Genomic DNA, 18,879 nt, shown 5'->3' with positions numbered 1-18,879 from the left:
GTCTGTGACAGATCAGATTGTGTTGCAATAAAATATTTAAAAAATGCCGTTGTACATTGTGGAGAAGTGTAAAAACAATACTATAAAACTATTTGTGGATATATAATTACTTAAGGGAGAAAAAATTGTGTAACTGGTATACCCCGTAACAGCACACACACTAGCACTTGCTAATATCAAGGTGCGGTCTTCTTTTTTTACTAGTCCGTGTAGTAAGAACAATAATATTCCTTAAATCTTGTAACTGAAATTCAAGTATTCTTACAAACATACATTACAATACAACAGCTATTGGTGTGTGATTCTATCAATCAATCTATCTATTAAAAACTCTACATTAAGCTTACTTACCCTGAGTTATACATACCTCATCACTGAGAACTATAAGACAAAAAAGTTTTTAGTTCAGAAATCTAAATTCTTTTATTGCAAGATAATTAAGAGAACCTAGCTCTTAAGTATTAAAAATTGATAATTTAAGTCACTCCTACTATGATTTAAAATAGGTTTGAATTTTGATGCAAAATAAACAAGGTAAGAACAAACATAAACAAACGTTTAACAAGGTATTATCAGTAGCAAAACCCGAACATTAATATCTCGTTACTTTACCCAGAAGGCAGTCTATATTTTTACGAAACTGACCTGCTATGATTCCATCCATCTGTTGCAAAGCTGCTTCCAACAACTTTGCGGGGTCGGATTCCGGTGATGTTGGATTATTGTCCCCATCGACGTTTGTTTTGCCCATTACACTTACGAGATGTTAATTAACTTTTATCAACACTTAAGACTAGGTTAATATTATCAAAAACTTAAAAATTTTTAGGTACTTTTGTCTATAACTTATTCCTGATTTTGTACTAGAAATCAAAATTCCAAAATCCAAACCAAAACTATCGTGAACTGTCAGCATATTTCTGTCACTGATGTCATTTGGTACTTCAAATGACATTAAAACAGTAACATTGAAACACATTTTTGACTTTTGTACCAATTTGTAATCCATGAAAACGCTTATTGTTGTCATTGTCTTCATAACTTTATAAGGAAATAGACGAGAACATTGAAACGTTTAGCTGAGGGTACTTACATACGTTCATATACGCCCTGTAATCCTTTTCTCGTACCAAAATGAGATCGAGGCGACCATAGGTCAAAAATAAATCAATAAATTTCGTATTCGTAACACAAGTTAACGGTTCAGGTTCCAATTCCAGTTACATTCCGATTTAGGGAAATTGTATGATTTGTTTTATAGTAACATTATCTGAGATCATGTTATAAAAGCATTTAAGTACTAACTTTCATCGCCCAACAAAAGACTTACAACTTACTTATTCGACTTAGCCGAGAAGTCTTACATAACCATTTTGTTTTTTCCAGATATTAACATTATGATTATTAAAGATTATTTCGGAGTCTGATTCGGCCAATAATTTTACTAGCTACGGCTTCTATGCTATACATTATGCAAACTAAAGGCGCCGTTTTTAAATAGCCAATTAGCCGGAATCCTGTGTAAAGACCATTAGTTTAAATAAACAACGCATTAAAGAGACAACATTAGACATGACCATATAAAATGTAGTGGGTGCCTGTTTAAACGCACCTAAGTTATCGGATACAAAGGGGTACGTTTAGATGCTAAGGATGAGGTTATTTTTTCATGTCTATTTGTACTTTCTTTCGTGATGGTTAAAAAGTTACAGACTGCTGGAATCGTCGGGTTCCAGAACTCCTTTAACAGTTTCCTTCGTGTATTTTGTTGCTTCATTGTCCGTCTTCTACTGCTTTTATCACAATTAAGATTTTTACACCTAGAAAAGGGTATACTTTCACTTAAGAACTCTGCTTGTTTATATATATTATTCTTCTGTACGTGTGTTGACAGCGAACTCCTCCTAAACGGCTCGACCGATTTGAATGAATTTATTTGTGTGTGTTCAAGTGGATTCAAGGATGATTTAGATTCACAATTGAACTCCCTCCAAAACAGCTTTTTTTATTTTGTTTTATTATTTTTATTTTGATGATTTTTTGGGTGTTCCAGTGAATTTGAGAAAGGTCTAGATTCTCAATTTAGTCCATATATAAATCTCCTGCCCATCTGGATGTATGTAAGTCATATGATAAAGTAAGATTTTTCGAATTTAAGACGTGTACAGCACAACGTCTATTGAGTCCGCTAGTGTATAAGTATAGGTTAAATAGTTCACTAACTTCATTTTTTTGTAGTAGATCTGACTGTTAGAAAACGTGTATTTTCTTTGATAGTTATTTAAGGTTTTCATCTGGGTAGGTATTTTAAAAGTATACATTGTATTCGGTTGATAAAGGAATATAATATATAAGGCATAGATTGATCATGACAGGAAAAGGTGTTTTTTTGCTTTGAAGGACTAGCATTGCATTTTTTGACTGCTGGTATTGCTGATGATGTGTGCTGGCGTGTCATTTGATTTAAGGAGAAGAAACACAAGAGTACATATAAAAGGTTTACTACATAGGATTGTATGGGCAGTTGGTTTTATTTATTTTCCATTAGGTAGACCTGTATGCCCCCTATAATATAAAAAAATCATCCACTATATAGACACCTTCATCACTGTGTAAATTAATTGCATTGAAACAACAACTTTTTATCTCATAGTTTATTAATATTTTAATAGACCCTTTACCAATTTCACTATAAGTAAATAAATAATATTACAATATATTATCTCGGTAATAAGTACCTTTTTTTTAAATTCTAGATCACCATGACAGGATGATGTATATATCAACTGCAAATAAACTTTACCGTTATAACAAGCAAAACAGCCATATTGCAATATATTTACTATAAATAAATAACATTTAAGTATTTTTGATTTGTCTAAATATATCTTTTAACGTGAGATAAATAATATTAACACTCGTTTCTAAATATCAGTGTAAATTTCGAAAACATTTACTTTATTACCATTCTAAGGCACAATCTGCTATACTAGATAAATATAATATAAATGATATTTCCTTATCACGTTTTAGTCCACAACTGGATCTTAAAAATGTTAGTGTCATTAATAATAAAACAATAGATTAAACAGTAAAACATGAACGACCATCCTTATGTTTACAATTAATTAATCCTAAACTATACTGTTATACAAGTAACAACTTATAACAATAATTAAAATGTTGGTAAGATGTGTTTTGGTATTAAGGTGAGGACTGCTAAAACTACTGATAATTAATTAGAAGTAAGGATATGTTTATTTTATGATGGCAACTCTACGCATTTGCTATGGAGATTAAGCCACATCTAAAATTAAGTTGGCACCACTGTGCTGTACTGTCACCCGATTTAGTTTTTAAGAAAAAATCAATCCATTTAACCTTTTCAATATTTAAGACAATATGTAGGTTTCAGATCGAGTTATAAAGCTTTACCGTTTAAATGTTTGCTGTTTAAAAAATAAAATAGTTTTGATTTTGTAACGAAAATCCGGAATCCATAAAGAAACGTAATAGAGTTGCCATAAACAAGAACCAAATGTCATAAAATAAAGGGCCGTGTCAAGCATGTCGTGATATCTATACCTATTCTATCTTATATACATAAAGACCTCATCTCTTATACTTATTTTACAAAAATAACGTAGTATGTCTTTAAATACTGCTCTGTTCACCATCAAATTGACATTAAGTAGTGTATAGTCCCATGATATACATACCTGAAGATTCTCAATAACTTTAACGGGCACTTTTACCGCCACGATATAAATTAGCACTTACCCTAAAATTAAACAAATATCCCATGCTTCCAATGTGATGAAAAAATAAAAAAGTACCGAGTTAATCCCAATGCAATTATTATCTGTCTTAGCATTATTATACATAAAAATGACATACAAATCATAACATAGTTTATAATTTCTCAACTATGCTCTTCACCTTTCCGATTCTCACTAATTAAAATCAGCTTAATTTAACTAACGGCTATAAAATATACTATATCTATTAAATAGTTAAAGGCAATATCTATCGTAAGATATGGACGGATTAAGTGAAGGCGCCCAAACGGGGTTACCGAATTACATTATTACCTACTTACGAGCTTAATAGCGGCGCGACGGTAGGGACCACATTACAATACACACCTAGGCTTCAAATCTATACAATATATTCAACAATGAAAACAATATAGAATCTATATAAATATATATTATTGATCCGTCAGGTAACTCTCTAAGGTCATCGGTTGGACGGACTACCACCGCGCTTTCCGACTCTACATTGTAAACATAACAATTAAAGGTGCGTACAGACTGGTGCAACGTAACATGAAATGTGTCATTCTACGTTTCATCGCATGTTCGCTGCAACCGTGAACGCATACCGCACATTCACTACGAATTCGTTCAGCCGTAAACGCACCCCTTTGTGTTTACTCACTGACATATCACAGATCGCTCCGCGTGGCCTGTGCGCATGAAATGCTCGTTTTGCGCACACAAGACGTCCAAACTATGAGATAGTGTTACCTTTCATGATTGAGCGAAGCTGAGCGGAGGTCCCACCGGGTGACTCCAATTGATTTCCGTGTTAATTTGTTTCTCGGCCATTTTTTGACCGATTTAAAAATTTTTTGAACTCAGAAAGCTTTCGAAATTTTCTAAGTTATTGTCGAGACAGAATTTTGAATTTCGACTTGATTCAATGATTACAATTAAAAATAAACATGATTTACAAATTATTCTAAATCAGCACGCGCTATTTATATTTATTTAAAAATTTAGCCGATTAACCAAATGTTGTTTGATTAATTTTGTTCTGCGGCATCCTAGTACATCGCAGCGATTTGTACGGCGAATTCTTTCATTGCATGGTACATTTGATGTTACGTTTCACCAGTCTATACGCACCATAACACCATAATATTATCGTTGGTGAACAATCTCCGTCTAATATGATTTTGTTAACCTACCAGGCAAGACCACAACCGATATTAAGTACTTACCGTCTACTGGAATGAATAACCGCACCAATTATCTAGTTATACAAAATAAATTAATATTGCATTCTAATATAACCTCGCCTTCGCTTTTGATAAATAATTAAGTTAATGTACAACAAATATCGTGATGGCTGTCAAAATATTGATTTTTACACTTAAAACCTCGGTAAAATAAGCAATGCAATATATTTTTGTGGTTGAGCACAGTCCGCGTTTTTAGTATGTTTAAGAATGAGTCATATTTAGAGTTAGGAATGTTAGAGAATTATTTTGTGCGACTATATGATTGCTGGTTTAACGCGTCATTAAGTTGAGCCATCGATATATTGAGCAGTACACATAGTATACCATCACACTATAATAATAATTATTAATGTAAATATTCCGCTTAAGTACATGATGTGGACAACATCACAATATATTTTAGAAATAAAATAAATAAATTAACATAACAACAAAACAAAAATCTAGTTAGTATTAGTCGTGGACTTGCATTAGATGCGATTAAAATAATTTTATAACGGAATGTAGAATTTTTAATTCCTGCCTGTGTTAAGATCACTATTCGGTAATATAGAGCGAATAGGCTTTGCCTTTTAAATAAACATCTCTTCAACAACGTAATGTATAAAATATTTTAATTTGTACAATCTATATCCATCTCTTAAAACATTTGTAAAATTTACTATCGCACCAACATATTCTATAAATATTGATTTGTATAACTCTCTCTCTGTACAATTAAGTACTTGAAATTAATTAAGTAATAAATAAAATCTTTTCAAGATAACAATATAAGTATAAAACCATTCCCCACCTGAGGCTTCGTTAGTCAATCTCATTTCATGGAATGCATTGTTACAATTTGGAATGCTAAAGGTTACCTTCGACTTTATACATCACTTCTAACCAAATCAGGTCACAAATTATTCGTAATTTCCTTATAGATACCACAAATAATTAAGTACTAAAATATCTATCTTATCAATCATCAATCACCTATGGAGACCATTAATTTAAATCTTCATCTCGCACTTTAAACCGCTTCGGGGGGATGTTCATAAGTAGCATGTTCGAAGAACTTCATAATTAGGTATTAAGTATAGTGAAGAAATCGATTATGAAAAGAGAAGAAACATTGAGTTTTGTATTTGTAATCAAACACAATTTGTAACAACCTAATTACAGCATTAAAACAATATATGTCTTAGCAGACAATAGAATAGCATGAAGTGGTGTGAAGTACCTTCGAAGTGCTTAATTTGAGTGCATCATGAAGCATAGACACACGCTGGCTTGTACAATACTTGTTTATTATTATACATTAAGAATATTGCTGTCTGAATTTAAAATTTAAAAAATGATAAAGACAGCAATAGACTTCGCTGTATAATTAAACAGACTGTAGACACCTACCGCATGTGTTGTAACATCCCCCCTGCAAACAGTCATTGATGGCTCTTACTGAGGAGGTGGGAATTGAACTCGTAGACATTGCAGCATTGTTCCCCGCAGATGTTGCACTTCCACGGGTTAGAGTCGCAGTGACAGCCCTTGTGAAGGAAGTATAGCGTGGAATCCGGGAATGTTATAGAACAGAATGTGCATACCAATTGCGATGGCAGTAGGGCTGTATCTCCATGAGTTGATGTTATAACACCACCTTCTGACGGTGATGCTCGAGAAGCCTGAAAAATGTAATAGCAATTCTTAACATAACGACTACTTATGAGATTTTATAAGTATAGTGCCCTATGTTGTGAGAGAAATAAAGATACAAGATTCTATAGTGATATCAAACTAACCCAAAATAATAAATACCAACTGTTTCCCAAGATCAAACACACTATTGTCCCCTCACATACAAACAAATTTTACCTCTTTTATGGCCAGTCTACAACTATTACTTAATACAATGATGTACTCACATTAGAAGCCCTGGTGCGCCCTCTAGCAGAGATTCTTCGCCGAATATCCTCTCGCAACAAGCTCTTCAGTGGCGACACCTTTATCATGGAACTGAGGCTTGAGGTCACGTCGCGTTTCTCACCACCATTTGTCTCTCCTTCGCGATCCATTGAGTTGGACTCCTCTTGGGCATTAGGTTCCTAGACAATGAACATATTAGTTGCCCCTAAGTAACAGAAGATTTTCGATTGCAATAAAAATCTAAAAGAATTTAAATCTTTACATTGAAACATTTTTGCCCAAGGTGTTATTCGAAGTGATCATTATTAGAAAGCCTGTTTGGCCAATTGGTTGAAAGACAAGCTGTGTAAAAGAATACAAATACATGACCTGTCGCATATGATCCAGACGGAATGCACAAAGAAGTTGGGGATATATTTTTGATCAATGCCACACCTCATGGATGTGTCTCATCTCAGTGTGAATCTTATAGACTATTCTTATAGTTACTAATAAAAAGGTAAAATCATTTGTTTGTATGTAAGGAGTACCTGTGACACTACATTCTCTTCATTAATGTATATATAATGTATACTTATTACTCAGAAACCTATAATAATATTTAAGATATCCATTTAACTTTGATAGATATCCGCCTTTGTGAAATTTTACATGTACGTTAAGGTTAAATAAAGATTTATTGATGCTTACTTTTTTATGACAGTAATTGACTTAACATAGTACAACCACTTGATTTAATTGGCCCATTACAGCGATTATATTATCTGAATAATTGTAACACATCATAAAATACCATATGACCGTAACTGGACCCGTCACCCAAATATAAAGAAGTGACGTCATTCGTACCTGTATTTACACTTGAGTCCACAATGTTAAAATAGACCACAACAATACAAGTGAAGAAAAATTTTGCAGAACAAATATGTTTGACCTACAGTCCCTGTGGCATATACAAGGTCGCGCTACAATTGCAACATTAAATAAACACACGGGTAGAGCTACTTAGCCGTAATCATAAAAAAATATTTCTAAAAATCAAACCAAAAAAAATGAAATTTTCAAAAGAAAAAGACAATACATTTAGAAAACAAAATTTTAATCACCCTTACGTGGGTGATATTTACCTAGAGTTCTGTGAGCTACGGCAGGGCGTGGAAGAAGTAAAAGAAAGAAAGAAAAAAGAAACAAGCCGTTAACTCGATTGTTTCAAACGTGAAGTCATTGATAGATGACGGCTATAATCTTTTCAAAAACTTGTAGATAGGGGAAATCCACTTCGTTTTATGCAACTGTTTACTTTCAAACTGAGACGGATTATATTTCATCGCCAAATACTATAATTAGTACTATTTCAAACTCTAGATAATAATAGATTTTTATTATAATTGTTAAGGTGCGCGTAGAATTGACCATTTACTTGGAACAGAACGTCGAGCATTCGCCGATTTTAATATTGTCAAACTGAACAATGAACAGAGCAAAACATTACTACAAACATTGTTATGACAACTCTAGCTAACTTTAATAAATATAGCTTTCTTCATGAAGATGTCTCGCTCAACAGTCGCGCGAGTTGCAAATAAATGCAAGTAAAGCAATTAAGTATTCCTAATATAATATTATACATGTTAACGTAAGTTTGTTTGTTACGCTTCCGTGCCGGAGCTACTGAACCGATTTTAATGATAGACTAGAGCTTGGAAAAAGCCATAGGCTACATTTATCCCGGAAAAATCCATAGTTCCCGCGGGATTTGCGAAAAACATACATTCACTTTGATGAGCTATAACTATACCAATAGTAAGGTTTAGTTTGCCATAGTAATCTTCCTCGAGTTAAGATTCGTATCATAAGTTGGGAACCGGAACTGGAATAAGACATGAGATGATCTTCAATTCCAAACTTGCTTATTATTTTTAAAAATACTTTATCTTCGCGGACGAAATCGCGGGCATCAGCTAGTAAACTTATATATAAAAAAGACAGAAGAAGGTGGCGAGATCATAGGATCTAAAACAAAATTGCTCGCATCGGCAAAAAGCTCGAATCAAAATTACTGCCATTTACTGGAATGCTCGCCATAACGCACACTAGAATCCTCGTGAATGTTCTAATCTATCAACACCTTTAGGCTTCCGGCTCATTTGATTCAGTCTCGTGCCAGATTTTGGCGAGACAACACGTCCTGAGCATGCCTCGTGTAGAGGCGAAACACGTGTCGAAATGTTTAAAAACAAATATTGGCGGAATTAATACTAAAGAAAACTTAAATCATTTGTATAATTATGGATTTCCGCAAAGTAACGCCTACTTCAATTTTTTTTTTTCAAGAATAATATATGCAAACAACTAACAAATCAATCTAAAACTAATCATATAATAACATTAAATAATAAACCAAACATTATATTAGAAATTGACAACAGAAAAATTTGAAATTGAGAATAGCTGACTTAGATTGATTTAGACTTGCACTTGACATGGAAGCCATATCTACAGAAATAAATGCAAAATGTCTTCTTTCACTTATGGTCTTTCCCAACTAAAACGCGTCACAGATATGAAATTTTATGTAACAGAATTAAAAAAAAAATCAGCAGATAGATTCATGTAGACCATATTTTATTAAACACAAAAAAAGGTATGTTTAGGTGAATTATGTATTTTTATTTTTTTTTAAGTTTAACTCTACCCATGTGTTCATTTTTTTTATGAAAATAATTTTTATGTTGTTCATTGAATGTCGCAATTGTAACGCCACACTATATATATTTATTCCATAGAAACATGCATATTACTAAATACAAATAGATTAGTCACCTGTTTGATTGGTATCAGAGTAATGGATGGTGTAAGGTTCGTTGGAAGACCTGCAGAGAGGGAACTGCTTGCAATTGCACTGTCACCAGACTGTGGTGAACTCGGTCCTTCGCCATTCATTCGTGATTCTGAAAAACGATAACTCTTCAATGACAGTTTAATTCAAATTGTATCTTAAAATACTTTCACTAATACAAATACCACTTCTGTAGCAACAGATGGCGCTCAAAGATTAAAAGCTCCGATAGTTACTAAGTTAACTCTTAAACAAATTAAATTTGTAATCAAAATTTATGAACGATGCGGGATTCGAGCCCGAGAGGTCGCGGGTTCGAGTCCCGCATTTTTTTAAATTTAAAATCAATAAATATATTTTTCAGACTAACACCCAAATTAAAACACAGAACCGACAGGAAGAACTCTGCATCAAAATTCCTATAACTAGTGCTCCAATAGCTTTGAAATAGATGTTTACTTTCTTATATAATCTTATATCTATAATTTATACGTCTAGATAGAATTTGACAGCTGTGAACACGTCGAAAAAATAGCGGCGAACTGCTAACCTCTATATTCAGCAAACGCACTCACACTAAAACAAAGTGAATGACGTATCGCGAGTGTAGGAGATCTGTCATGCACACTAAAATAATAAGCCTGGCCTGTTGTCATGCCTTGCCTAAAGCCGTTTAAATTACCTAAGTGTTATTTAATGTGTGTTATGTTAAGTATGAGTTTTTATTTCACAACATTAGCATGATGCTTATGTAACTTCCACCTTCGCACGACACGCCACAAGTTAGGATATCATCCCCACCATCTGGATGTGTGGCGGTCCTCCACAGTGCGGTTTTCAAGGAGCTTTCTTCCTGCTGTGGAATGAGCTTCCTTGTGCGGTATTTTCGGGACGATACGACATGGGTACCTTCAAAAAAAAGCGCGTACACCTTCCTTAAAGGCCGGCAACGCTCTTGTGATTCCTCTGGTGTTGCAAGAGAATGTGGGCGGCGGTGATCACTTAACACCAGGTGACCCGTACGCTCGTTTGTCCTCCTATTCCATAAAAAAAAAACTTGATCCACATTGAAATCAATGAGTCACATGGCCGGCTAGATAACTGGTTTTGTTTATAATCCAAGTCACTAATGACAATAACTTCATTATTTTTTACATAACTAGCAATGAGCGATTCTCCCCAAACACAGATTATCTAAATTTACCCGGGGGAGTTTCATATGTGATTCTGAACGACTGTGTACAAATAAAGAAATTTTGATTTCTTACAGGTTAGCAGTAAAGCAGTGGCAGAAATATTCAGACTACCCGCGTGTATTTTTTTTATGAAAGAAGGGACGAGACGAGCATGACGTTCAGCTGATGGAAATTGATACGCCCTGCCCATTACAATGTAGTGCCTACTCAGGATTCACGGACGAGTAAAAAAAAATAAGGACTCCGTATCACCTTACATAACAGTGAGGCACCAAAACAAGCCGGTAAACGTGTAAATACATAGCCCCACGCACGCACTTACACTAACACAAGCCGATCGGCCGCCATTATGAGATTTGCCATCGTCTGTGACAGATCAGTTTGCGTCGCAATAAAATATTATAAAAATGCCGTCATGCCTTGTGATGAAGTGTAAAAACAATAAAATAAAAGTATTTGTGGATATTTGATTATTTAAGGGAGAAAAAATTGTGTAACTGGTATACCCCGTAACCGCACACACACTAGCATAAAGGTGCTTCACTTGCTAATATCACGGCGCGGTGTCCTTCTTTTTTACTAGTCTGTGGTTTTAATAAGCTTTTTCCATAATAATTTACAAAACTCATCATTTTATTTTATTATTTCAGCAATATCAGAAAATCTTTCAGTACAATAACTCAAAATAGTTATTGAAAAGTTAAGATGATATGTATCTATGAGCAATCTGAAATAAAATATAATGTACACTGTTAGGAAACATGTTCCAACTTAACTAGGAAACCTTTTAATCTGTTGGAACTTGACATTGTGCGGTGTTTTCGGGACGATACGACATGGGTACCTTCAAAAAAAAGCGCGTACACCTTCCTTAAAGGCTGGCAACGCTCCTGTGATTCCTCTGGTGTTGCAAGAGAATGTGGGCTGGGGGTGATCAATTATCACCAGGTTTTCCATAAAAAAAAAATGATTTTATATGGAGCCCACATTATGAAAATTGGTTGACAAACAAAATTTCATTTTAATTTGATTTCCACAACCTATCCGCCTGGTCACTCTTAATAAGAATAAAATTTTAAGACAAAATCGTTATAGTCTTTTTTATTTTAATATAAATTATCAAAAGTTCCGCATACATCAATCAAATAAATCGAATAAAGATGGCTGCATACCCTGGGCGAATATATACCCTGCTTTCTTGTTCAAGTGTAAAAGGTCTTAATGCAGTTGAATATTTAACCAAAAATAACATTTTGTATAATCATTTGTTATCTTAATTCGGCTGGGACATGCCGAAATGTTCAGTGTTTGAGGAACCTTTCATATGTTATGTTTTTTTTAAATAAAGCTTTTACAGCCACCTGATGCTATACTAAATTGTGTCTGGTGACCCCTGGCTATACAGCCCTCTATAATTGTTTCTCTCGATAATTTATTTGAATCGCAAAAGATAAAATTGAAAGAAGGTTTAAATGAAATTGTAATTTTTTTTAAACTCATTGGTATAATCAATCATATTTCTTAGTCAGAAGTTAAAAATAATTTCTTTATTTCTCACATTAATAATAGTAATAATGTGAGAAATAAAGATTTAATAATAGTAATAAAAATTTCTGAGAGTTTTTTTTTAGTTCTCTCACGATCTTCTGAGTTGTGCGGTTTAGAATTTTCAAAACTTTTTTCTTCTTGTTTTGTTGACGTGTGATGCCAAATTATCAGAAATTTAGTATTAATATAATCTAAAGTAATTAGGTTATAAATTAGTGGAAAAATTTACTGTATTTAAAAATTTAAAAAAAAATGTATAACATGACCACTTAAGGCATGGATTTGCTAAACTTTTTTAAATATTATTCAAAACAAAAATATATTAAACTTAGAAATAATAATTAAAGAGCAATGTTGCACTATGACCTATCTACTATCTATCTATATATATAAAAATGAATTGCTGTTCGTTAGTCTCGCTAAAACTCGAGAACGGCTGGACCGATTTGGCAAATTTTGGTCTTGAATTATTTGTGGAAGTCCAGAGAAGGTTTAAAAGGTGAATAAATATGAAAATGTTCGGAATTAAAAAAAAAAACACAATTTTGTTTTTCCTTTGATGTGTACCGCATCGTTCAGAAATCAAATTGAAATAATAGTTTAAAATGAATAACTAATTAGAATCTTTGTATCTGTCTAACTTTCTCAGGAGTTAAACTACCTATAGTTGATAGATTAACTACAGTTGATGATGATACTATGATTGCAATACAACATTTGCTGGGTCAGCTAGTATAAAAATATATATATCTGTTAATCCTTGATAGCTAGACATTTGATAGCTAAATGTATATTAAATTTTGCATTACATTGAACCCAGGATAATTGGTTTCTATTAATGCATTTCCTCTCACCCATTCTAGTAATACAAAATACCTATCCAATAAATAACCAAAAAGGAAAACCAGATGAAGGAAAACTATAAAATTTAAATAATCAAAAGTTATGAACATATAATATTACTAGCTACCCACGAGTTCCTCTGCATTTACCAATGAAACTATATTACTGCTCCAGTGCTGCCACGTACTGCCACGTATATATATATATATAAAATTTCATATCAATTTGACTTATATTTCAAAAGATAAAAATCACTGCTACCAGCGATACCTCTCCATACAACCAACATAACTCCAACATAACTATGTTTGTCGGAGTGGTCAAATTGTCCTTGATGTGTGCAAACTTTCATTTAAATTGGGCTAACGGCTCTCGAGTTTTAAGCTATAAATTGAAACAAATAAAATCATGAATCATTTACAATAACAAGATAAAAGCACTATAGTCAGGCCTGTCTCACTCCCCATGTAGGGATCGTAAGGCGGCCACGTCAGCGTGGCTATACAGTAGGGACTCACGAGCGAATAATCACGCAGGTACGAGTTTTGTTAGTCACCTACTTCACCGACCCGACCGATCTTTTTAAAATGGAGAAACTTAAGAAAAAGCAAAGTTTATAACAGGTAATTGCTATCCAAATTTAAATTTTTAAGCTTCCTATAAATGCTGAAATATTACCATACATGATTGATACCTATTTATAACTTAAACTAAGTAGGTTCAATGGTTGCGTTCCGTTTTTTATTGTTAACAAAAAAGTTGTTCGTTATTGTTACCATCATCATCAGAGGACTTTTGGATTGTGTTAGTCTAGCTCGCTAGCTAGCTACCTATTTAAACAGTTCCTAATTTTTGAAGGAAAAATGAACTATGTTGACTATATCTTGGTCTTCCAACGAATACATTATTCATCATCATCATCAGCCAGAAGACGTCCACTGCTGGACAAAGGCCTCTCCCAAAGATTTCCACGACAATCATATTTTGGGGGGTTTTTTTTTGCCATAATCGCCACGCTTGGGAGGCGGGTTGGCGATCACAGTAAGTAGTGTGTTCCTTACGAAAGATGCTGCTGCCCATCCTCCGTTGTTTGTATCCCTTAGTCGCCTCTTACGACACCCACGGGAGGAGATGGGGTGGTGCTATTCTGGTGCAACACCACATGCACACATTATTACTACATACATACAATATTACTATCTGCAAAATATACTAGTAGGTTTAACAAACTGAACTTTTAAAAACTGAGCTGTTTTATTAGATACCTACTTAAGGTACAGAAGACAACCCTAATATGGTCAGAATAAAACAGAGTCATGCGATAGAAAAAGAGTCAACTTCTATGTGAATAAAAATATAGGTCATAGATCTGTGCAATCTGAATTGCACCTTATTGTATGACCGCAAGAGTCCCTATTTCATTAATTGATTTTGAGGAGTGAGCCTTCTGTACTTGTAATACTATATATTCATTGCTATAGTACAAAAAGAGACAAATAATAATAAATATAATGGTACCTGCATTGCCAGTGTGGTTGGTTTGTCCTGGTGAAAAGGTCTCATTGTTATCTGCCATAGATATTTCTACATGGGGTGTCAAGTAGTGCATAGGGGGTGTTGCATTGTCTAACGATCTCTCTCCATTGCTATCACCACTGTCTGAATAGGTAGTTGCAACAGAAACTGATAAGCCAGAACCAAGAGCACCAAGTGCATTTAAAGTTGTTGCATCCATTGTACCATCAGTATAAGCAGCATTTGCAATTCCAGCAGCAAGAAGGGAAACAGGGCTGTTGCCAGGACCAGGGTTGTCAAGATCAATTCCATGTCTGAAATAAGTGAAATTACATTTTAAAATTTAGTTTAAAAAGTAAAGAATATTCTTCATGTACCTAGTTTATTGAACAAATAAAACAATATTTACCTGTTAAAAAAGTGAACCCTGAGACTCTTCATAGTCGGTGCACGGTAACTACACAGAGGGCAAGTTTTGACAAGGTCATGCTGGCCAACATGTTCATTTTGGAAGTGTGCACGCATGGCAATCTGACGCTGGAAACCTCTGTTGCATATTGGGCAATGATATGGCAAGCTTTTGGTGTGAGTTGTAAAGTGTTCTGCAAGGTGATCCTTCCTAAAGAATCTTTTCTGGCAAACGCGACATTCATATGGCTTGACACCTGTGTGTCGCATTTTATGTCTACGCATATTAGCACCATTAGAAAATTTCATATTACAGACATCACACTCAAATAGTTTACGGTGTGGTCGAGCATCATTGTTCTGTGCTGCTGCTACATTGTTATTATCTGGTGAACACTGCGCCATATGTGTATTTAAAGCTCGACTACTTAATGTGCTAAAACTGTTGCATGTAGTACATTTAAGTAATGTACCACTTCCCCGCTTTGGAGTTTCTTTAACTGGTGCTGGTGCCTGAAAATAATAAACAAACACGATTTAAGATTCCAACATGAAATTTTTGAATGAAAAACTTTTACTAAGCCATTGATTTCTATTTTAAAGAAGGTTAAAATTCTAATAGTTAAATTTATTTACAAATTTTGGTTTTCAGGCAATGTTCTTTGACAGCAGGTATGTGTATCATACATATAAAATTGCTGCAGGTCAAACTAGAAAAGAGACACCAAAAACTTCCATTTGTAGACTTTGTGACTTTGGAGGACTTCGACTTTGTCTGAAAGTGTTCTAGTTGTAGAGGTTAACACCTAATATCACTCATAAATTCCTTAATCATTTCATAGAATTGGTTTATTGTAAACCTTACTTTACATTGATTTCTAAGTAACAATGATACACTGTCAGCATATTCTTAACCTTGCGATGTTATAGAAGTAATTTGTTTCAAATAATTAAGTTGTTTTTGGCCTTGAGTCTTAGGAACACAATATTTACTGAGTTTTGGGAGGTTATAAATTTGAAGAGGTTTGACTTAAATACCTTCAGAAATTGGCATTGCCCCAGGGCACAAGGTTTTTCAGATACACAAAAACCGAGAGTGCCCGGCACACTATTCCCTCAGCAAGTTTTAACTCTTATTTTGTTTAAAAGATGGTTTATTTTGCATGGTCCTATAGCTTGTTTCAATAGCTTTCGGATACATTCACTCAAATCATCCTATCCATATAAGTGATCAATTAATACATGTAAAATAATATGTATTGACTGCATGCTGTGTGAGCCCCAAAATCACACTGATCTGAGGCATACCGCGGGATCAGTATCCCGCACTGAAAGGTTAAAAAGGTGCTACAGTATGAACTTAATATGTTCAACATTTTATTGCAGTGTAATTTTTTTATGTAAGGTAAAAATTTCCTACTTAATTTTTCACAAATGGCATTAGTTAATAATGTATGTATTGAGCTTAATTTGCACTTAACTATTTATTAAATAGGTAATCATTTAATGATAATCTTACTAAGGCTAATTGACCATATTATTAATGTACAGCAACATAATTTAGTTAGTACTACATACAAATATTTTTTTCTTAAATTTAAAACAAAAGTTTAAGTAAAGATTATTCCTAAAATGTGTGGTGTAACATACATAACAATTATAAACTGTAAGAACAAGCTATATAACAACTTTTTCATAAGTTTCTCTAAGAACTATTATAAAAAAATACATGTTAAAACAATATGTTTAGATCTCACACCCAAAATAATTTTATTTACACATGTATTACTTTCTAAAATATGTAACTTTTGAATGACCAGGAGGATTTGTAGTTGAAACCAGATAACTGTATGTTTTATAAGCAAAAAACAATAATACCTAACACAGTAATTCAATAGTGCCCTACTTTAACAGGATGTTTATTTAGAAATATAACTAAGTCTACTTTTAATTTAGAACTATACTAACCACTTCATTTTTAACAGTCGACAGGTTTGGCGACACGGTGCCAGAATCAGCCTCTGTTTCCCCTTTTGATGACATCACAGTAGTTCACGGCCTTTCCGAATTGTAATCATCACTCTCCCGCCTCAATCAACTAAAACACATTTAGCTAGTGATTGAAACAGTACAAAATTAAGGTAAAATAATCATTTTAAAACATGAAAACCACAGGAAACTCTTAATATATAGATGGCGAGATGACCTATTTATCACCGTCAGCTAAACTTGCGTTCAACTATTTTGAAACTTTAAGTAGCTATCGTATCCTATTCTAATTCCCAATCGCACTATTAATTGTTATAATATTGAAATATCTTCCAAATAAACATTCGAAATAAACTAACACTCACGTTAAACTTCTTACCTACGTCGACACTCAGACAACCAGCGGTATTTTAGGGAGAGATCGCTATGTGGCCTAATTCAATACTTGAACTCTATGCACAAAATACGTGTTCCACGGATAACTGTAAATGCACAAATAAGTAGGTCTTCGCTTGTAGTTCGCACATAAATTTTAAATAAAATATCTACATCGACATTTAAATTATTTTTTGTTCCTAAAATTCACATTTTATGATTTATCAAATTAAGCAGCCCATTTTGTACATAATTTAGGTACTAAAACCTAGTCCTACTCAAAAGTCAGAATCTATTTCTCTGGAATCTATTCGCTCAGGTCACAGATTACTGCATGTATCACAACCCGCCGCAAAATATACACAATATGACAGACGTGTGTCAGAGCATCGTGAGTTAATTGTTTTAGGCTCTTGTACACTATCAATACTTAGAATCTTAATTTTGTGTATTTAATTTAGTTAGATATAGGAAAAAAAATATTGCTCGACTATTATTCTGTCTTCGAACTGAATTGTGATCCTAATGATCACATGAGGTATAAAATTATGTATGACACATACAAGTTGCGATTTACATACATACTATGTCAAAAAGAAATGAAGACTAGTCTAGCCCATCTGAAATATGGTGGTAAAAAATGGTTGCACTATTTCAATCTGAAGTAAATGTCTACGTTAAGAAATATATACTGTATGTTAAATAAATAAACGAGCACCTCCAGAATACAACGGGATTCTCGGGAATTGATTATCCGTCTCACATGGAGTTGGATCCCTCCAAGTTATTAAAAATATTTCAGGGCCGCTATGATATTATTATCGTAGGATTTGGGTAGTTCAATAAAGTTATTAAATACTCTGAAATATTAATAAAATCTATATTAATAATAAAAATACTTAATATTTTAATTGATTAAGTTTTTAGGAACTGACGTACAAATATTCCTTTACAAAAGTCTGGTTGTCAGTATCCATACATGTATTTCATACATCAGAATCGTCTGGAGATCCCACTATGCACGCCATTGTCCCAGAATTGAAAGAATTTAGAAGTGTTTTCTGTATTACTTACCTTTCTCAATTGGAAAATGTAGATCACTTACAACATACACTACATATACATACGTATTGGATCTACTTTTCTTACATAAAACAGGGTTTATGACAACTCGTTTCTTGTGCCTATGTTTACATGCCCTTATAATCCCGTGAACTTATACCAGTTTAGAGGAG

General features: G+C 33.5%; 2 protein-coding genes across 5 annotated transcripts in view; both read right to left on the bottom strand.

Moving 5' to 3' along the window:
- Window positions 1–888, bottom strand: part of LOC126970445 (liprin-beta-1) — a 91,500-nt gene extending 90,612 nt beyond the window's left edge. The window contains exons 1-2 of one of the 2 annotated variants that reach the window (XM_050816338.1): window positions 646–785; window positions 368–381 (exon numbers count right to left, since the gene is read on the bottom strand). Coding sequence is in view for 1 of the 2 variants with exons in the window: in XM_050816337.1 (XP_050672294.1) it covers window positions 646–751 (106 nt within the window). In the remaining variant the exon portion in view is untranslated. Of the gene's footprint in view, window positions 1–367; window positions 382–645 lie in introns of both variants that reach the window. The other variant, XM_050816337.1, reaches the window with a different exon arrangement.
- A 1,751-nt stretch (window positions 889–2,639) lies between these two features.
- On the bottom strand, window positions 2,640–17,974 carry LOC126970458 (zinc finger protein sdz-12). 3 transcript variants are annotated; one of them, XM_050816360.1, is made up of 7 exons: window positions 17,635–17,972; window positions 17,249–17,378; window positions 15,282–15,793; window positions 14,876–15,186; window positions 9,755–9,882; window positions 6,931–7,110; window positions 2,640–6,690 (listed from the first exon to the last, which is right to left on the bottom strand). In XM_050816360.1, the coding sequence occupies exons 2-7, from the start codon at window positions 17,321–17,323 to the stop codon at window positions 6,451–6,453; spliced, it is 1,446 nt and encodes a 481-aa protein (XP_050672317.1). In that variant the 5' UTR covers window positions 17,324–17,378; window positions 17,635–17,972; the 3' UTR covers window positions 2,640–6,450. The 3 variants fall into 3 exon arrangements, with proteins under 3 accessions (XP_050672317.1, XP_050672316.1, XP_050672318.1); XM_050816359.1 differs by having other exon boundaries at window positions 17,649–17,972; XM_050816361.1 differs by lacking the exon at window positions 6,931–7,110 and having other exon boundaries at window positions 17,649–17,974.
- Window positions 17,975–18,879: the final 905 nt, after the last annotated feature.

This window comes from Leptidea sinapis, chromosome 21 (assembly GCF_905404315.1).
Source record: "Leptidea sinapis chromosome 21, ilLepSina1.1, whole genome shotgun sequence".
Classification (NCBI taxonomy): domain Eukaryota; kingdom Metazoa; phylum Arthropoda; class Insecta; order Lepidoptera; family Pieridae; genus Leptidea; species Leptidea sinapis.
The sequence above is the reverse complement of the archived record's forward strand: the minus strand, read 5'-3'. Positions and strand labels throughout refer to the sequence as shown.